Genomic DNA, 22471 nt, shown 5'->3' on the forward strand with positions numbered 1-22471 from the left:
CCTTCCCAAACCTTCCCTTCCCCAACCTTCCCTTCCCAAACCTTCCCTTCCCAAACCTTCCCTTCCCTTCTCTTATGTTTTCTTTTTCCATTTATAGGAATTTTGATAAACTTTTCACTTCTGGCTTATATATTTATCTGTATGCTATGATTTTTCCTGTAACTGTATTTTCTTCTTACTAACAATCCAAAGCAAAAGCTTTCAGATTTCATTATATATATGTCATTATATAGATCAAAAGTTTCAGGGCTGATTAGAGTCAATAACAATGATTAAGAAGAGAGAAAAAACCAGCTAGAAACTCTACAAGAGAAATAAAAATAAAAAAAATTTTGAAATAAAATTATAGACTTAAAAATGAGCTAACAGGTGAGAGAAGATGAAACATAAAGCAGCAGCAATTTTTCTATGACTATAGTTCATTAAAATAAAAGAAATAAACTGATTGCATTGTTGAGCTCTTATTCACTAATTAGCTAATAAAAGGGATTTTATACTAAAAGTATTTTTGTGTAGGGGATGTTCCTTAGGATTTTATTGAGAACTAGATCCAAGGTAGTGTTCCATTATTAATACTAATCATAAACAAAGATCAACTCTAAAGGGGTTATTTAGAAATACTTGTTTGTTTTTAAATAAGCAGTATAGTACATTCACATGTTATTCTGTAATAATTCCAGATTTACTTCTTTCTTATTATTACAAAGGAAAAGCAAATTCTATTTTGTAAGCACATGTTCCCTTAAGAGATATAAGGAGCAATTTATTATTTTTTTTGGTTTGAACTGGATAAATTATGAAGAGTGAATCAAAGACCAGTGATGGGAAAGACATTTTCAACTGTTAACATAGAGATTTGAGTTCAGTACATGGATGGCAGTTATCCTTGCTTTATTTTCTCTAACCCCTCAATCCTTGCCTACTCTACAGTCATTTATATGTCAGTGACAAGTGAGAAAGAATTAGAAACAAGTTAAAATAAAAGCTTTTTTTATTCCCTTTGAATCCATAAAACCGGCTTAAGTGAATTCTGTGATTTGTCTAATATGATGCTCCATTCAAAATGGAAAAGAACCAAACAAAACAAGCAAAAAATAACCTCAGTACCTCCACACCCTACATTGACTGCTGAGAAAATAATTTCAGTGGGATAGAATATGTAGAAAGAGCTTTGTAGTAGAAGATGCATAAGAATAAACTGAAAAGAAAATTAGCTACTAGCAAAAACCCCTAGAAAATTAAAGATCTTAAGTCTTATTATGATTTGAAGATGTGTATATGAGCTGATTTCTGTATTAGTTTAGATTTGATTACTGACTTATTCTTGGTTCAGCAGAATCTTATTCTTATCAATGATCAGGAGGAAACAATAATTACTATTATTGTCCTTTCAACTCTCAGATATTAAAGTAAAAAGCAGCACACATTTGTAGAGTTGTGAAGATGAAGTTGAAAAAGAAAGAAACAAAAAGTGACAGGAAAGCACAGCAACAAGACTGGGAGAGGAGGAAGAATATTTGCAAATTGGAAAAGATTGAAATAGTCATACAGATTTCAGTAATTTCTTTAGTGACAAAAAGACTAGATAGGGTGCCAAGACATTTTGGTTTTCTTTCTATTCCTTGTCAAGGCTGACCCAATCTCACCCTTGGTAATTATGCATCTTTTATTGCAAAACAAAAGTACATTTTTGAAGTGAGAGCACATGAGCCAATTAGGTAGATTAGTTTCAAAACACACAGGATGCAGCAGTTCTCATTTATTGACCCCTGGATAGCTAATGGTTTTGTCTCTAGATTATCAATGTATTTGCTCAATTACAGCTACTTTAATTTTTAAAAATGTTAGGAACCTGATTAGCATCCCCAGCCTAGCTGGAATATGGGTGCTGACTGTCCAGCTCTATCATCTGTTGCTGAGTTTAAAAAAACATAAAGAGAACAAAACATAGTCAGTGAAGTGAAGTGTCAGCTCAAAGTCCAGGTCTAAATGTTCCTAACTGTGATTGCTTTAATTGGCTTTATCAACAGAAATTTTCTCTGTAAACAATGTATTGTTTATCTAAGATACAGCCAGCAACTCTCAGAAAATGTACATACTTTTCTCTTACTGGGTAAGAGTGATGAATGAATTCTATCTTGATTTATTTTTAGAGTGTTTTTACTTTCTGCATTTTTGATTTCCATATTGTGTTATTTGTAATAAGGTAAGGACTCTACAGCCGTCCCTTTCTGATAAAGCTATGGGGAATAGTAAGCTTGCTAACAAACAGCAGAACTTCAGTTTAATATTTCAACAGGAGTAAAATCATATCATATGTCATATCGTATCTTCCTCTCAGCCTGCTGTATTAGTAATTGTAGTGTTGAATCTAGTTAAGGCCAAGAAAAAAGTAAGAGTTGAAATATTATGTTCTTCAATAGATACAGAGCAAGGTTACTGCATCATTTCCATTGCTGCTAATGTTATAGGGAAAAATACTCCTAGACTAGACTGCTGTTATCACATTGGTGAACATTAGACAATTTCTGATGGGAATAAAAATAGTTCACGAAGACTGTTCTTTGGAAAACACCATCAGGATCAGGGTTCTGTGAAAAATAAATTTATGAACCGCAGCCTGATCTAGCCCTACTCTAGGGGTAAACTGGGTTTATAATACTAGATTTTACTGCTTTTCAAAAAAAATAGATCTTATGAACTTTTTACTTTGATAATGCTTTTGTTGATTTTTTTTTTTTGTTGATGATCAATGCAAACAATTTTTTGTATTTTTTTAGTGAAACCTGAACACTGTGAAGAAAAATTAAATTTTGGAGGGAGAAAATTAGTCAGGGCAAAGGAGAGGGAGAGGGAGCAGGAGAAGGAGAGGTATTCCCCAACCACAGAGTGCAGGAAGAGATAGGCATCTTGAAAAAGTAAGTAATCTCACCTTACTTAGAGCTTTGAGGACAGAAGAAATCCCCCTCTAGAATTAACGACAACAAAGAGGCAAGTGACTTGATCTGTTAAATGGCTGAGGTATCAAATACAAGCAGTATACCAGTAAAGAGATATTTTCAAGTAGTGTGAAACTAGTTCAATAGCACAATACATGCCTAAATAACCATTTATTGTTAATAGGGCTACAACATCAGATCTGTCATGTAGCCAATGCATTTCCAGTGAAAATGTTGGATTTAGTAATAGAGCTCGTGGAGACTAAGAGCTCCCCTTATTTTCTTGGAATGCTTTCTGCTATGACTTATTCAAACTTCGTAAAACCTGTGCTGTAACCTTTGCTCTTTTTCTTGCTACTGAATGTAATTATTCTGTAGGAAAAAACCCACTTTTTTAAAAGAAATACATTGTGCTTGTCCTGTGCAAAATTATAGTAACAATGTTGGTTTATATCAGACAAAGACCTGAGTTCTGAAATACCATTACTTAATCAAGTATTATGAATATAGTTTTACTTGGACCTATTTTTACTTAACACATACGTTCATTTTTTCTATATATATTCAATCACTTCCACAGTTTAGACATGTGACACATCAAATCCTCTCATTTTTCCCCAAATTATTTATGACAAACTCACAGCTCTTAGTACCAGATTTGGAGTGCTCTATATGATGTATGACTTAAACAGTGAGCTTCTCAAATGGCCAAGTATCAGCTGATATAGCTTTTTTATATACCTGTTGAATGTCATTTAATTCTGCAAGGGTAATCCAGTAATAAAAAGTGGGTTTATAACTACATTAATAGTAGAAGGTGGGGCAAGGAAAACCTCCATTCATGATTGGATGTGGAGGGGAACATAGTTACCAAAAAGGAGGAAGAGGCTGAGGTACTTAACAACTTTGTGTCAGTTTTCAACAATAAGACAGGTCATCCTCAGGACAACTGGCCTCCTGAGCTAGTGAACAGGAATGGGGAAGAGAATATCACCCTTGTAATCCAGGAGGAAGCAGTTAGTGACCTGCTGAGCCACTTAGATCCTCACAGATCTATGGGGCCAGATGGAATCTATCCTAGGGTGATGAGGGAGCTGGCAGAAGAGCCTGTCAAGCCCCTCTCCTCTGGTTACCAACAGTCCCGGCTAACCAGAGAGGTCTCAGATCATTGGAAGTTAGCCAGTGTGATGCCCATCCATATGAAGGCCTGGAAGGAGGATCTGGGAAACTACAGGCCTGTCAGCCTGACCTCAATGCCTGGCAAGGTTATGGAACAGATCATCTTGAGTAAGATCATACGGCACCTACAGGACTGCCCCTGGATCAGACCCAAGCCAGCATGGATTTAGGAGGGGCAGGTCCTGCCTTACGAATCTGATCTCTTTTCATGATCAGGTGACCCATCTGGGTGGATGAGGGCAAAGCTGTGCATGTAGTCTACCTGGACTTCAGCAAAGCGTTTGATACTGTCTTCCATAGCAGACTCCTGGAAAAGCTGCAGCCCAAGGCTTGGACAGGTGCACTCTCCACTGGGGTAAGAACTGGCTGGATGGCTGGGCCCAGAGAGTGGTGGTGAATGGTGTTGCATCCAGTTGGTGGCCAGTCACTAGAAGTGTCCTGCAGAGATCAGTGTTGGGCCCTGTTTAATATCTTTATCGATGATCTGAATGATCATCTGCAAAAAATTGCAGATGACACCAAGTTGTGGGGGGACTGCCAATCTGCTGGAGGGTAGGAGGGCTCTGCAGAGGGACCTGGACAGGCTGGATAGATAGGCTGAATCCAATAATATAAGGTTCAACAAGGCCAAGTGCCGGGTCCTGCACTTTGGCCACAATAACCCCATGCAGCACTACAGGCTGGGGACAGAGCGGCTGGAGAGCAGCCAAGCAGAGAGGGACCTGGGGGTTCTGATTGACAGCTGTCTGAACACGAGCCAGTAGTGTGCACAGGTGGCCAACAGGGCCTCTGGCTCCTGTAGGAGCAGCTGGATGGACAACACCAGCCACCCAGATGATAAAAGAAGAAGAAGAAAATACTAAAGCAAAAATATTGTGGTCCTGAGCAAGCCAGAGCTAAGATTAGTGTGTGTGTGAAAAGAATAACGAGGTCAAGCTGGAAAGCTGCTTGAAACATAGTTGTTCTCTGTGGCTGGAACCCCTCATGTGGGTATGCGTGGTATGTGGGGAGATAACGAAACATCTGCCTGGCTGGAGAGCTCAGACCCAGGGTTGGTAGAGAGTCTGTATATAGGTATGGAGTAATAAAGTTACAAGAGAGTTTTTCCTAGATAAAAGTCTGTCCCGCTTGAATTCATTCACCAGAAGTATCTTGTCTGTATCAGGAACAGTGTGGCCAGCAAGACCAGGAAGTGATTCTTCCCCTGTACTCAGCGCTGGTGAGGCCACACCTGGAGTACTGTGTCCAGTTCTGGGCCCCTCAGTTCAGGAAGGATGTCAAGGTGGTGGAGCAGGTCCAGAGAAGAGCAACAAGGCTGATGAAGGGTATGGAGCACAAGTCCTATGAGGAGTGACTGAGGGAGCTGGGGTTGTTCAGCCTGGAGAAGAAGAGGCTCAGGGGAGACCTCATCACTCTCTACAACAAGGAGGTTGTAGCCAGGTGGGGGCGGTCTCTTCTCCCAGGCAACCAGCAATAGATCAAGAGGACAGAGTCTTAAATTGCACCAAGAGATGTTTAGGTTGGACATCAGAAAGAACTTCACAGAAAGAATAATTGTGCATTGGAATAGACTGCCCAGGGAGTGGTGAAGTCGTTGTCCCTGGAGGTGTTTAAGAAAAGACTAGACGTGGCACTTAATGCCATGGTCTAGTTGACAAGGTGTTAGGTATTCGGTCCTATGTCAGAGGTTTTTTCCAATCTAGTTGATTCTGTGATTTTTAAATTATTTCTTGCATTCTGTCAACAATTTATTTTTCCCTCACAGTGCTGAATGCAAATATCTTGCAGAAATAATCCCCTGGATTGCAAAGAAGTTATTGCTAGATGAGAGTCATGATGCTGACATTTTCCATAATGCTGTGGAAATAAAAGAAAGAGGACTGCTTCCTTTGCACTGGTATTTACTGCAATGTACTTGCCAGCACATCAGAACATCAAGTTAAGAGAGGGGGTCAGAAAACTGCAGACGGACATAAAATTGAAAATTCTCAGATCATTGCATAAAGAGTTGCTTCAGCAAATTAACCTGGCTTTTGATGAACTTGAATTTTTATAATGGGTAGAATTTGTTGTACCTGAGTACAACAAACTATTTTAAAAGACGTAGAGCCCCAACTGGATTTCTTAAAGGTAGACTTGCATCACTCTTTTAAGGGTTAAAACCAAATTTCTATTCTCCTCAGCTCAATTCTAAGCTACAGTCTTGAAGTTTGAGAAGGCCAAAGAAGCCTTTCATTACTTTTGTGGAAGTATAGATGTCATGAACAGAGCAGCAAGTATGCTTTTTGACTTTATATGACTTTGATTGCCAGAACATTTTAGGGCCAATCCTTGAATCTTCTGAGAAGATTCTCTTGATGACTCACATTATAAGGATAGATCTCATTTACTGATCCATGAAAGCAGATGAAGTTTTTGACACTTTCATATATGCTCTTTTTTTTAATAATCTTCCTAACAAAAGAGCTTAAGTAGATGAAATATAAAATAGACAGTTAATTATGAATATAGAAAAACTGCCTGAATTAAATGAGGATTGTTCCCTATGAGCAGGAAAACTTTAAAAGTTGAAATATGAAACTTTTTTAATAATTAATATTTTAAAGTTGAAATGAATCAAATGGAAATTCAGCTGAAAGTTACCTGGAGAGTTCCACAGAAATTGTATACTTAGTACAGCAGATTCCTATGGAACCTCATGCATACATGCTAGGCAAAATGAAAGTGAAGAGATAAAAGATGTATCCAGAATGGACATTTTAAATTATTTGATTGGGATGAGAATTTTTTCTGTCAGTGCTGAGTGAAAACTTGACTGACTCTTTTTATAACCCTATTTTCATTTAATGTAAAAGAGATCAAGTAAATAGCTCTGAGAAGTATTTGCTTTCTGAAGCAAATTATTTTTTTCTTTTTTCTTTAGGGACATTTACAAGCTATTGAACATTAAATAAAATGTGTATATAAATGAGATAAAACAATTTTTAAAAATGTGTGCATATTTTTTCTGTTTGTATTCATTATATATATATATCATATACATACATACATACATATATATGTTCCTGGGAATTTATTTAAAATTGAAATTCACTGCAATCACAGTCAGTGTCCAGAACTGCTACCTGCATTTAAGGTGATAGATTTCAATGGTAAGATTTACCCAATGAAATATATGGCTGGTAGTTTCAAAGCTGGTCCTGACATCTCCAGCTGAGAACCACCAACTCATTTAAATCAGGTTGTAATCAAGCAAAAAAACCAGTTGGATAAGTCTGAAATTTGTAGAGTTCCATGAAGACTCTGTGTTTTCATATGTAGTCAGAAATTCAGTAAATCCAATGATTTGGATGAACATCAGAATAGGCATGGTCATTCTTGTGCTATATTAAAAGGTTAACTGTAGAAGCCCACAGACCTTCTTAAAGATCTGTTTGTTTCAACTCTTGTATAATGTAATGGAAATAATATTTTAAACAGAAAGCGCCATTCAGAATTTCATCACAGTAGGCACAAACTATGCAGGCACCTGTAAGTCTCTGTTATGTATTGCAACTGAAGGCAAGAGGCTAAAAGTGATCTTCATTAGTTCATAAAAAGTTTCAGAAACACTATTGTTAACTGAAGCAAAGAGAGCAAAGAGACTGCAACACTTTGAACTTCATAAACGAGACATTAACTAAGAAACAAATAGAGCTGATCATGTCCTTTGAGGATTGCAGTCATTGTTTCCTTCCTCCCTTCTCCTTTTATTTGTGCCATAGAATCTAAAGCTTACTTCCCTATCCTGAGAGGACACTGCCGCGGTCCGAAGGGGGGATGGGGCCGTGGCATAGCACGGGTCCGGGACACAAGGTAGGGTGCCGGTAGAATCCTTTATTCCAACGTGCACACGGTTTTTTATCAGCTCAGGAGGGGAAAGGGCCAGAACATGGGACGGAGCATGACACAGACAAGCGGGGGACAAACCAGGATAGGGACAAGGGCAAAAGGGGGAGGAGCGCAGGAGGAACCGGGGAAGGAAAGGGCGAATGGGGGCTGTCTCCTCTCTGCAGCTTCTCCGGCCAACCAGCAGAGAATCAGGGGAGCAGGGAAGTGAACAAGCCAGGACACGCCCGGGAGATACAAATTCTGGGGAGACATACAATGAGAGAGCATGCCCTATCTTGTGAAATGGACGAAAAGAAGGAAAAAACAGCAGTTTAGCAGCATATGGCCTTCTCTTCAACCACTGGTGACAAAAAGCAGTTGTCTGTGTTTCAGCACAGCAGCTAGGAATGCTCAAGGGAGTAGGAGGCTGCATGGACCTTTCTTTTCCTGCACACCCTCTGCAGGTCCACAAAACTGCATAATTTTAACCAATTGGTTCAATGTAGGGGTAACCAGATGGATTCACAGGTACTTGTTTTCATAGTAGAAAAGGACATATGGTGACTGTGAGTCAGATGACAGATTAGATGATGTTCCTGAAACCAGTGCTTGATTTATATTTTTAGCTTCAGAGAGCATAATATGTTCCTTAGCATCTATTCCATTAGCACTGTTAGAAATGTCTGTATCTATTCTTTCCTATGGTAATAAAACTCACTTAGAAAAAAGCAGAGTAATAGAGAAATGGCTGTAAGTTTCTTTGAATTTGGCTGAACTATGAAGTTCTTTCTAGGCCAGAGGTGTTAGAAAGTGAGTAGTGGCCTGGTACTCTTTTCTGAGGGATGCTAACAACCTCGTGCTGAGAACTCATTGCCTGCAATTCTGTATCAGGGGAAGTGGTCCTTCGAGTGCTTGAAAGTGACAAGAAACAGAGTATGTGTTCTGAGAATATAAAAATATGAGTAATCAGTGATATTATCCCTTGAATTCATAGGTTTCACCTTTTTTTACAAAAGTGTCTAGGCACAAGTCCTCATATACTCAAAAATGTAGGAAAACAGAGACAAATCAGTTCCAGAAAGTTGCTTGGAAATTTCCTAAAATAATCCATACTACAGTTGTGAAACAAAATCCAGTTATCTTGTATTTTTTTTTTGTTTATACTGTGATTCTATTTTAAAGGGACAACTTTCTAAATATTATCAGCTTTCCTATAAAATCTGTATCAAAAGAGAAAAGTTTTTTAGGAGTAGAATAGAGAGATATATGTGTTCTTGAATTTTCTTATATTTAAAGGTTTTTTTGTGTTCCTTCAAACCGCCTTAAGGTACTTCCAGCATGTGATTTCTAAGAATTTTCACAGTCACATACGATGGTCAAAAAAATTTGACCAAGAATGTATTTTTCCATAAAGTAACTGAAAATTTCTTGGCAGACAAACCCTCCTAAGGACAGGCACCCTGAAGTGCAAAAATCTATTCACTAAGCTTTTTGATTAATTCATGTGAGTTTCTTCAGGTTTTTGGCAAAATCTATCAGAAAGATAATTCCACAAATTTAAAACCTTTTCCCCGTGCATTATGTTCCTGCACACTGAAGCTTACAAATAGAAGAGAAAGAATCACACAAACTGCTCATCCTAAAACTTTTGTCATCAGAACAGATACTGCTTGATGCAACCCAGTGAGACAAGGCACTGACCTGAGCACCTTGCAACACTGAAGCAAGGCATTGCTTAGTTGTTGTGTATTGTGGATGCTTAACTGTATTCTGGAGAATGTGCAAAAAGTGTGAAGCAAGCAATTTCAACTCCAGGCTTTACAGTCAGCCCTTTGGTCTGCACTTGGAGGAAGGTGAGAGAAAGGTTATTGAGAAGGCCTCTCAATGACTGTTGCTTTAATAAACAGAAAACACATTGCTGAGTCTGAGGACAGAGATGTGGGAACAAGTTATTAACTGATACACAAAATGGAGTTGTAAATGGTTCCAGGGTGTTTCATGCTTGTTGTTGATGCCCTCCACCAAGTGCAGAACTTAAAGCAGTCCTCTGGCTGCAAACTCCTGGTAATGTCAAATTCTGGGGGGCAATTAGGTATGTCACACTTTTGAGCACCTGGGACTATATACTTAACAGCCCACTTGCAACCCTTTGCCAGATGCACTGAATCTCCAGGTTGTTGCTGCTGGTGTTGCAAATGCAGAATTTAAGAATGAGTTTTTAATATCTTTTTACTTGATTAATTTTAAGAGAAAATCTTGTTTTAATAAACTTGAGTGGAACCTAGAATTAAGATCATTTAATGACACTGTTACTTGTGGGAATAACATTGCCAGAAAGATTAATTCTCTTGGAAAATAATTGCTACTTTGGGGCATTATTTCCCATTTTCAGTTACTTTTTGTATCCAGACCAAACTTTTACCCCTCTGGGTTTGAGGATGAGAAGAAAAATATCTAGTTCTATGAGGAAGTAATTTTCAATCAACTCAGACTGTACCTCAAACAAATACAAGTCCAGTGTCAATGTAAACACAGAACAGCTGAGTATGGATTTTATTAATACCCAAAAAAACCCTTTTTATTTGCACTGGACATTAGTAAAATGGACATGAGTAAAAAGAAATTGGAGATTATTAATGCTAATATACTTTTTTTTTCAGTCTTTCAAAAACCATGAGTATTGTATCTTTTCAAACCAATGCATTTGTGGTGATATACCCCAAACACAATTCCATAGGATTTTTCTGGTGTGCAGATATTAGAAATTTCTTTTATTGTTGTTCCTTCAATTTGCATCAAGTATTTGCTGTTCAAAGACATATAGTCCAGGTGGTAGAGTGTCAGCATGAGAATTGGAACAAAGGATTGCTAATCTCTGCAGCAATAAAAATCATCAGCAGGATAGCAACTCTGTCCTGAATCTCCAGCAGCTTTAGAAGAGGGAATCATGGGTTCATTCATGCCAGGTAGAAGAAAGAACAGAACCTGTCTCTATGTCTGATGAATCATGTGATCATTGCCAAATCCTGTTGTTTTATAAATCATATCCAATTCTCTCTTTATTTCAATTTAGAAGGTTCAAAATGAAATCGAAAAGCTTTGTTTTGTAATTAAAGCAAATAAGCACTTTTTCTGTGAAGGGAAAAAACCCCCCTTCATTTCAACCTCAACCATTTTCCCCCAATTATTCAGTTCAGTGATTGAACTGAATAATTATAGTGCCTAACTGTTACTCATTTATCATTCAGGCCAAACTGGAATTGCAGTTATTAATCAAAATATATAATGATGGTTGGCAAAATGAATCACTGCTCTTCCAACATAAACTCTTTGTCAGTGAAAACTGATACATCTGTGATATTTCAGAAAATGTTGCCATTTCTTTTGGTACCTGGATACAGCTTTAGGGTTCTAGAGGACCATTTCTGAAAATATTTATTTTGTGGAAACTACAAGCACAAACAAGTTAGGGATATCTGAATGAGATCATATAAAACAAATGTTTTCTTTTAGTGTTACTTTTAAATTTATTTTAAAAGAAACTTTTGAGAGTTTTAAGATGTTCAAATAACACATTTTTACTAAATATTTCACATTACTTTTGCACCGTGAATTCAATGCCATATAAAAGTTTAGTTAAATGCTCATACTGTTGGTAGGTGTCCATGAGCTTTGATGAGGACAACAAAACCAAAACAGATTGTTCTGATGAACTTCTACATTTCTTAAATTAAAAAACAAGGAAAGTGGCATTAGCAAGTTTTCCATTCAAAATCCATAGACATTAAAGTGTCGAAATAGATTGCACACATTTCTGGTTTATGAAAAATGATATGAAGGGAAGTAGGAAGAGGAACAACCATAAGAATTGTTTGGGACTCTAGATAGTCGATGTCGAAAGCACCCAGACTATTCTGCTGTCACAATTTTATAGAGAAAATATATATTGCTTGATTAAATAAAGTTACACAATTTCCAGCAGAAAAAAATATTATAAATTCAGAAAAAAAAAGAGACATAGCAAAAGAAAGAAAATTCATAGTTTTTTGGCGTTTTTTTTTTACAAAATAAAAGAAACCCTTGCATAGATACTACTGCTTAAAAGCACTCAAATTAAAATTGACAATTTCCAGATATTAACACCTATTTCTCTCTTTAATTGAAATAATATGTGCAAGATTTTAGGATGATATCTTTAAATGCTGAACAATATCTCCTCCAGGCAAGCATTTGGATTAATATTTTCTTTATGGAGACTTTGCCATTTCCAAGAAATTTCTCAGAGATGCTTTTTATCACTAAGGTCTGAGGGGTTTTGTTTTTCCAAATGGTTGGAAAATAATTCTTTTTTTACCTTTTCTGTTGTTGTTTAGGGGTATTTTTTAGAAGAAGATCCATGTCTAGTAGCTAAAATATATTATTATACTTGATATGTACTTTTTGTATGATCAGTATCAGTGAAAAAGTTAGGAGGAGAAGAACATATGAAAGAGGGGAAGTAATTACCTTCCAGGCCCATTACTCCAAATTTTGACAAAATCCTAAAAAAGAAAATCATCTAGGATTAATATTAGTTTTGAAAAATTACTTTTCATTCTGATATACTAATTTGAAATATTGATTTGAGGTAATTTGCAAATAATATGTGAAATCTGCAATTCTAAAATTTTAAACTGAATTTAAGACAGTACAGTTCCAGATGTTTTAAGATCCATCTGTGCTAAAGGACAAAAAGTGGGTAAAATGTCCTTGAAATATCAATCTGTCTCAGTGGTTTTGTATTTTGTCCAGGTGTATGATCTTTTTTTATATTTTGTGAGAAAAAATAGTGGATCTGCAGATTAGGTCAAGAGTTCCTTTGTACAGAAAAGACAGCAAGATGGAGGTCTCAGGCTAGTAAAGAAAGAACAGAATCATATTTTCACATATGAGTCTTGAGGTAGAACATCACTACATTATACAGTAGGATCCTGTAAGAAGTTATGTTATGGGATGGACTTACATCTTGGTGTCACCAGGCACTGGTAATTAGAAGTCATCCAATGAAAACTGAACTACCTTTTTGACCAGTGAATGACAATCACCAATTATGTGTCTCTTGTTAATGCACTATGTATAGCATTTAATTTTCTTTGATTTATGATTCAGACTTCTATATTTAAAAAAATAAACTCAGTATCTCTGATCTCTAGGGTACTGTCTTATCTCAATATAAGAAAATGAAGAAAAGCATAATATGTTATGGCAAATGCAGTCGTTTGCCAGCTTCAAGTCAACTGGATCCTCTTCATATTCCCAAGACGGTTCGAAAATCATTGATAGAGGTTTCACAATGACTTCAGCCAGCTCTTTGAGTATTCTCAGATTAAACCCATCAGGTCCCATAGACTTAGAGGGAACCAGTTGGAGCGCAGATCCCACACAAGTTAAGGGTTGACTGCATGTTATGGATTAATAACTTTATTGAATGGTAATTCTTTTAACTCCTGGTCAGAGAAATAAAACTGTTGAAGTTATTAATGTTGAGCTGCAGTGGCAAATGTAACCTATTTACTGAACTTGGGATAACCTGCAGAGCTAAAAGGGCTCATTACTAGAATAAAATACCTTATGTGGGAAAACAGTAACAGCTGATCTTAGAGATAAAGTACAGACTGAAGTCTCCACCTGTCTTGCCACTACACTATCAAAATAAAAAACTTGAGGAAGAGGAATGATTTTTCTGAATTCAGTATTTATTTCCTAACAACGTATTTTAGTCATGCGATCAGATTCTGTGAGGCAACATATTCTTAGGCATGAACATGATATCGTCAATGTCTTTGAGCAGGGTTCAATATCATACCTTGTTTGTTGTGTCAAACAGACAATTTTACCATTATGTATTTTTAACTTTTTCTTTTTCCCCCAGATAATGCCTGAAAATGTATTTTTATGAATATTAAAACACACAGATATGCATATATTACAAGGGTAATTTAAACAAAATCTAAATATATTCTGGTAGCTGAATCAAAACTTTCATGTCAAGAGGATATAGATATAATTCTTTGAAAACAGATTTTACAGTTACTAGAAATATGAAAATAACAACCATTTGCTCTGATGAAGTTATTTCTTTCTTATTCAATAGCTCATCTGTTACACCTTTGTTTCCTAGTAATTTACTGTGCGTCTGTGTAAAAGGTGTTTAGACAGTATGCAAAGGCAGTATCTCTAATAATGTCTCAAACATCTCCTTCATATCTTAATTTTAAATATCCAATCACCTTCTGTAAATAAATACCTATTTAACTGAGGCAAGCAATTGTAGACTTAAGTCAATTGAAAAAACATAGGAACTTCTAACATTTAGAAAGCTGCTACAAAATAGTGTTGTCTACATAAAATGTTTCAAGACATATGGTTAAATTCCTCCTCTGTATCAAAACAAGCATTGGTGATTGAAGAATGATTTTTGCATGTACATGGAATATAGAAAAACATTCCAATTCAAGTAATGGGGAAAAAAATCCTTATTGTAAAGGTGGTATTTGAGTAATGTATGATATTAAATCTTAGTTATGGTGGAATCAGGAATAGCAAGTAGCTGGTAGCATGTTCTGCTACTGGTAGTATCTTTTCTACATAGGAAATCTTGAAGTTCTGCTTCTGTATGCAAGGATAAGGGATTTTTTGCTACATTTGAATAATGAATCAATCAATAACATAGGAATATTGGCACACTCTGAAGGTGTAAGACTATTAAGGAGTCTAAGAAAACAGCATTTACCTCCTTTCAGAAACTTTACATGGAAATTTTATTTTAATTTTTTTTCTTCCCTCCCCCCCAATTGCTTATTATACACAATTTTTGTTGTAATTTTCCATAAATATATATGGACAAACTCGACATATTACACAGTAGTACAAGTCTGGAATAGAAATTAATGAGCAAAAATGTGTTTAAATACAATGAAATGCAATGCATAAGCATTTTACAGGGTTAATATACACTATGAACAATTAATTTTGTCAGGTCAAGAAAAGAATTTGGCATCTAGAAAGAGAATGCTGTCATTCACTCAGATCTCTTTGGAACATAAATAGCACCTCTAGCTAATAAATGATTGTCAAAAAAAAAATCTAGCCAATATATTCAAGTAAAAACCATACAGTATTGCAAAATACAAAAAGGAAGAAACAATTTTATTAGACAACAACAATGGCTACTGCATGTTTAATTATTGCATAGCAATACCAAAGTCTGTTGATAAACTGCAGATACAGTGATCTTTCCTAGTAGGCCATAAATGGAAAATGCAGCTATATCACTCTGCAGGAAGGGTATTTATGTAAGTGATTTATGTACCACTTTTAAAAAAAACCATCAATAATTTTAAGGTAGCACTTTTTTAAAGAGTGAGAGCCACATGTAGACTTTTCATGGGCTTGCCCACTTGCAGACAAAATAAAAACACCAACACCTCTAAAAGGTATGATACATTATCAGTGTTTTTAGTGACTAGTGTTCTGGAGAGTTTCCCATAATAATTTAACAATATCTTGTTTGTAGGCCCAAGAGTATTCTCATTTTCCATACTTGTTATAAGAATATCATGTCCATTGATACTTTGTACGAACTGGTCATACATACCACAATACATGAAAACTCAGTCTATTGCAGTCTGTTCAAAGATCATTTAGTTAAGATTTCCATAGCAAAAACACCCAACAATCAAATTCACCAACAATGTAGGGTTTACCACCTACATCAATGAAAATTCTCAGTGATCTTAGGCTGCTTTGAACTGAATCATGGTTGGAAATCAGTGTTATGTAATACTGCAGCTTTTTGAACGATTTTCTACTATAAATAAATCTAGCAGAAAGTGAAAAATAACACATACTCTTACAGAAAAGCTTTAAATTTTTCTGTCATTTGTAGAAGTATTTTATTTGTTTACAAATATGTTGAATTTATCAGGCACAATATGCAACTTACTCTAAAATATTATATATATTTTATATATATATAATATATATAAATTAGAGTTTTATATATAGGGGAATACATATATACACACATACCACTTCTGCATATATATTCCCTTATATATATATGTCTATATATACATTCACAAAAGACATAAACCATTTTCTCCAGAAGAAAGAAAAAGAATGATTATACACTGCTCAAAGAAGGCTCGAAAGGAAATAGATAATTTCCTTTGGGGTTAACAGATATTTATTTGGATATTTATTTAAATATGTCCTCTATATTTTATAATCTACATTCAGAGTTTATGGTGGGATTCTTAAAATTTATTTATATACACAGACTATTAAAATAATACACATTGTGCGTTAATTTAGGGACTGATTAGTTAGGAATATGCAGGCATAGCAAATTTGCCAGTTATAACAAATTCCACATTTGCTGATACTCCTGAGATTTGGTATGGAGAAAATAAGGCTCAAGCCTCCACTGAAGCCACATCACCCCCAACATCTGATAAAGCTCTTTGATAGGTATTTTTATGTCGGCTTCAGTGGACTTTGTACTAGGTCCTAGAAGGCAAGAATGGTTTGAAGAATATCTTTGAAGAAACAATCATCTCTGGTTTTATAAAGAGCGCATGAAGAACAATCATTATTCGTGGCCCCAACCCAATATGTTGTGATCATCTCCCTCGACTGCCCCATGAAAGGAAAAACAAGCTAAAATTTGATATTATTTCTAAATTAAAAAAAAAAAAACCACAACCATTTTTTTCAGGGATACAAAATGCAGTGTTCTGTAATACTTTTAAAAACTGGATGTATTAGCTTTACTAATTTCACTAACTCAGAAATTATAAGAAAACAAACAAAAAAGAAAGGCAGGCCAACAACTCACAGAAAGGTTAGTAGACTCCGGATATCTAAATCACACTTTGAATTTTTATACCAGGTCAGTGATGCAAAAACTTCATAAGTATGGGTTAAGTCTTTAGGCTTAATAAAGCTGTGTCAATTGATTCAAAGAATTTGGTCATAGATATGCACTGCCTTAAAAATAGAACAGTAAGCAGCTTCAAATATTTGTGAGACTTTCTAATAGTCTGTACAGGTTTTACCATTGTGCATTTTGTCAACTCTATTCTTCCAGGATTGTGCAAGTCTCCAAACTTCAACTAAGAGGTAGATGATGAGAAGAATTTGAACTGCAAAATTACAACATGCAAACTATGTTGAAATCACATAGCAATGCTTATGTAAATTGTGATTAAAAAGGTGATACTACATGCAAGAACTTTCAATGCATACATATGCACAAATATCAGAAGTGCACCCCCCAAAGAAAAATCCAGACAGCCTTGTTAAAACTGATATGCCATCTCTGAAAATAATTATTTTAAAATTCCCTTTATATTCCTCTCTGTGAGTAGAAAAATAGTCATCTATAGAGAAACTAACAAAAGTTGCCTGATTCAGTTTTTTTATAGGCAAAATTGTCAGTGTCGTCAGCATGTTCATCTATAAAAGTGGTCACTGGCTTTGTTTAGTGAAATCCTGATAGCTGCCCCAAATCTGGCTTTATGTGGTATCTGTAGCTTATTCTGTATCTCAGTAATACCTCTCCACTAATACCCACAACCTGACCTGAAAGTAGCAAGTGAAAAACATTGCATTTGGCAGCATGGCAAATGTGGCATTTCAGGAAAAACAACTACAAGAAAGCATTAAAGATAAGTCACTACATTCCTGGTCCAAATTCTCTGTTACATCGAAATGAAAAATGCGATGGGGTAGTGGAAGTGGGAAACTTTCAAGAGGAACAAGAATTCTCGAAGAGGAAAAATCATGTATATATTGAGAAATGTTTTTAAGCACACTAGATGCTGATATACAAAGTGACCATTAACATTCACACGAATTTTGAATCACAATATCGGTGAAATTCCTACCATTCATTTCAGCAGTAAAAGCTGAAATTCCTCTCATAAGGATAGCTTCACTTAAAAAATCTGTTTTAAGGTGAAGTAAATTTTCCCTAGCTCTGTCAAAACAGTTCAGAAATCACACTCCTGAAATAAAAGCATTGTAATCTGACTATTTATGCACAGGATTTCATACAAAAAGATGCTTTTTTGAACTCATGAATGGAAATACAGAACTGACAATTGCAACCACAGTTCAATGCAAAAAGGTGGGAGAGGTGAAATTTTTATATGTTCCTGAAATAGTAGAGAAAATGAATAGTGAGAAATGGAAAGGGCAATAGAGAACTCTCCAGCTAGTAGAGAGTTCTATATCAAAAAACCTAAAGAAAGAAAAGTATCTCTATGTGTTCACTAAAACAACTTGAAATTTGACCTTGATGTTAAATGGGAAAAAAATATTATTGATGTTATCCACTTTCCTACTAATTTTAAAATTTGGCATTATTTTTTCTGGATTGATCAAATAAGAGCAAGAGGATAATTAGGCTTAGTCATATTGTGGCAGAGAAAAGAATGAGCTATACATGAGTATAAATAAGACCAATTAAGGATTTGCTTGCACTGATTGACAGAGACTACAGATTTTTATAGTGCATAACAGATCCATGTGGTATATTTCTTCATCACTGGGCAGGGGAATCTCTTAGTCCTGACCCTGCAGTGGTTCAGACTGAGGGTGAGGTAATTAAAAGAAATCAGGGGAATTCAGAGAGATGGTGTATATACTCAGGTCTAATTATAAAAGCGGAAATGTAATGATGAAATGATTTACAGTACAAATTACAGGTCAGTGCAAGTAAGAGTGATATTCAGGGGTTTGAAGGCAAGTTATACTCATTTTGCTACTTTGTTGCTCAGTATATCATTGATTCAAGACAGTTTATTATTATCATTACTTTTAGAAATATCACCTACCTCTACTATGAGGCAATTGCCCCCTTAGGACATGTTATTTGGAAGACACAGGTTTTTAATTGAAGGCAGTTTTTGCATAGATATGGTTCCAATTTTCTCCATTAATCTCTGGATTTTAACTTCTTTAATATTCAGTAATACCAAGAGTATGCTGATGGTTTTTATTCTATTGCTAGTATTAAGATGAAAAGTAATGAAAGAGGTGTAAGGAAATGTCTTCCTACTTTATATGCAGTTGTCTGCTGCATCATTTAGCCTTACAGGATTAAAAACTGTACATTGGTCAGTGGTGGTAAAGTAGCTCTTTCATTCCTATTATTTTTTACCACACTTTACCAGAGATGAAAGAGCAGCATCTCCGTAGAGGGTTTATAGAAATTTTTATTTCCTCTGAGATAGTAACATAATTTTTGTTACTAGTGGTCAGGTGTGTCTGTGGCTCAAGGAACCTTGTTTTTCCCTTATTTCCTATGCCATTTTGTATTGTATTCTGAGATCCTGCATAGAACAGGCAAATTCCCTGCATATTTCCTGAGAGACTTTTTTTATCATCATTTTAACTCAGCAACAGCAACACTTAACAGCCTTCAGTCAAAAGCTGACACTTGTCTTCTACCCCGTATTCTTAATCATGCTGTTTTTTGCAAAGAGATAATAGGCACCTACAATTTTGCCTCAGACATTTTTGTTCAGTCTCTGTATTAATCTCTTTTCAAATAATCTCTGCCTTTCTACCAGTTGCTGTAAGAGCAGACTGATGTTCCTGATGACTACGCTTTAGCTAAAATTTCTGTTCTTCTTTTGCAATCCAGTATTTATAACCGATATTCCTCACTGTATGAAAGCTTAGTGTCTATGAGAGTCCTCATCGCCCTCTGGCTATGGGCACACATAGGTCCTGGAATGCACACAGTATGTTTGTATAGTCAAAAAAGAGAGCAATGCTTCCATCTCATGGGGTGCTAGCAGATGCAATGTATTTATTTCCTCTCTGAAGCTGGGGGCTGGGAGAAGAACTATAATTTTACTGGGACTAAATCATTCTCCTTTACACAGAACACTGCTCAAATCTGAACATCCAAAACATATTTTCTCCCAAAATTCTGAAATGCATATATTTTGCTGCTGCTGCTTCTGTAAAACTACAGGACTCATTGGAGATGTCTGGTTTTCCTGAATATAATTAGGTAAAAAGTAGGTATTAACTTCCGTACCATGCTGAGAGTAGATTCATGATGCTTCTCCCCCAAAACAGTGCTGAGATAATTAAAAAGTTCAGCACTACTGTGGAACATCATAGTATATGAGAGGCTAACCCAGAAAAACTGAAATAAGCACAACCAAAATTTTTAGAAGAAAAATTAAAATAATCATATTGAACATAATAATATTAATAATATTAAGAAATAACTTCCTAAAAGCACTCTGCTAAATTTTACTAATAATTTTTTTCTTTTGTTATTGGCACTTTAAAGTGTGTTTACCACAGCTGTGCACTATATTTCCAACTTTTTGAGATTTAGAAGAGGGCTAAAAGGAATGATATTCTTTTCTTGGAATTCAATGTAAGTTTATCCTGCATAAACAGTGCATAAATGTTTTATGAATCAGATCCTTAATTTTCACAATTTCTGAGGCATTTATATGCATCTCTCCAAAACGAATAGCGCTTTTCCTTACCTAGAAATACAACAGAAATATTTTCATTTATTACCTTCAGAAGCTTACACTTTTAGCTTTCAAATGCAATGTTAAATGATTTCTGTAAGGTAAAACTGTAGACTTATCCTTTCTTTTGTCTAAAGGAGGAGGACAATTGTGTACATTTCAATTTATATGAGTGTCTGCGTGAAATTGTACACACAAGACTAAATATTCTGCACAAAACTGATACGTCAAAGCTTCTAGACAAAGCTTCCTGCACAAAGCTTCTAGACTGGCATTGTCAAGGTGCCTTGCAGCATTTTTGCTCAAAGCAGCATTATAAAAAAAAGCAGCAGCTTTTCACTAAATTCATGCGAAAGGGAAGTGAGAACTGGTATGAAGTTACCTATCTGCAAAGACCTGAAGTTAGACCTTAAATCTCCTCTCAGGAAACCATCAAATAACTAGTGACTTGTCAATAAAGCCAAGCATTTACTTTGAAGTCATTGCAACAAAACTGATTTGGGCCACAAAAGCCAAGGGTTAGTATCCTTTTAACTTCAGCAGATTCTGAATCTAGTCCCTTTAGGAAAAAGGCTTCACAGTCTGATCCACATCATTCAGCCACATAGGAATGCATAATCAAACTAATTGCCACACTTGTTAGCAATGCAAATCTTGGGTTTAAATCTTTTATGTACAGGCAGATTTTAGCTTAGTTTGAATTAGTGAGATCTGAATGTACTTTGTGTTCAAATGCGTATGTTGAAGTACAATGTAGTCAGCTATCACAGGAGGAAACTACTTCTGGAATATATTATAAATCAGCTGTTTATTGTATTTTAGAGATGGTGCCCACTAGTTGTTCATCTTCTACCCCTAACTTTTACATCCACATTATAATTGTTTATACAGAAATGTATTTTTTATCTAGTGGGAATACAAAATACAAAAAGAGTTTCTGTGTGCTTTCAGTCAGGTACTCTGCCTCTTTTGAAACAAATCTTTGAACTTATATTCTCTTTAATATTAGTGGTAAGTAGAGTTTGGGCAGATTATTTCAACTGACTTTAACCATACTTTAAGGATGAATGCAAGTATCTTCCCAAATAAGAGTAGAAGATACTTTTGTAGTAGATATATATTTGAAACAAAATGTTTGTCATTGGAAGGCTTTATAGTCTGGTTTACCTGACTCTTGATTGTCCAGAGTCAAAGTCTGATGGATTCCTTTGCATGGAATCACTACCTCTGTAATCTTAATTTTGTATCACTGAAATAAATAAACTGTAGATAGAAATTTAACTTAGAGTTTTGCCATAGGGCAAAAATCTGTTCCCATCCAATATTGTGACTGATCATTATTACCACAAAACTTGGCCTGTGTCTTGATTCCTAATGGAAGTCATAAATATTGCCTTCTGAGCTATAATGCAGATTAAATATTGGTTTCTCTTTCTGAGGGATCTTCAAGAGCTTTGTCGGCTCTGCTGGAAGCATCTTCATTCTCGTTATTTGTTAATGGTTCCACTTCCTTTGAGTCAGCATTCTTCTGAGCTTTTTGCTTCTCATCTTCTAGTTTCTTTTCTTTTGCCAAAAGCCTGTAGTTGATGGCATTGCCAATGAACAACCAGATACTGGCCACAGTCACAATCACTCCGCAGACAAAATACATGTACTGATATTCACCAGTAACATCTACTAACCAACCTGAAATACAAAGACAAGAAAGAGTATTTAGACTAGGATGCCAAACACAATCCACATCCTTCTCTTGAAGAAATATCTATATATTCCTTGGTTTTGAAGTAGGAGCAGAAAAGTATTTTCAACATGTTAAAATTTTCTAACATAGTGGAACTATAACAAAACCTGTATTAGTGAAGCTAGCAACTGTCATTGGAGTCACTGACAATTATAGAATATTGAAGAACAATGTAAGCAAAGCTTAATGAATAA

At 35.5% G+C, this 22471-nt stretch overlaps 1 protein-coding gene across 2 annotated transcripts in view; it reads right to left on the reverse strand.

The window, feature by feature from the left end:
* Positions 1–14808: 14808 nt before the first annotated feature.
* The window catches only part of LOC108508757 (monocarboxylate transporter 2-like), a 79467-nt gene continuing 71804 nt past the window's right edge, over positions 14809–22471 (reverse strand). Inside the window, exon 5 of one of the 2 annotated variants that reach the window (XM_017837825.1) lies at positions 14809–22222. In XM_017837825.1, the coding sequence (XP_017693314.1) occupies positions 21951–22222 (272 nt within the window). In that variant the 3' untranslated portion in view covers positions 14809–21950. The remainder of the gene's footprint in view (positions 22223–22471) is intronic. The other variant, XM_017837826.1, reaches the window with a different exon arrangement.

Source organism: Lepidothrix coronata, unplaced genomic scaffold, assembly GCF_001604755.1.
Source record: "Lepidothrix coronata isolate B3197 unplaced genomic scaffold, Lepidothrix_coronata-1.0 Scaffold311, whole genome shotgun sequence".
NCBI classification, from domain to species: Eukaryota; Metazoa; Chordata; class Aves; order Passeriformes; family Pipridae; genus Lepidothrix; species Lepidothrix coronata.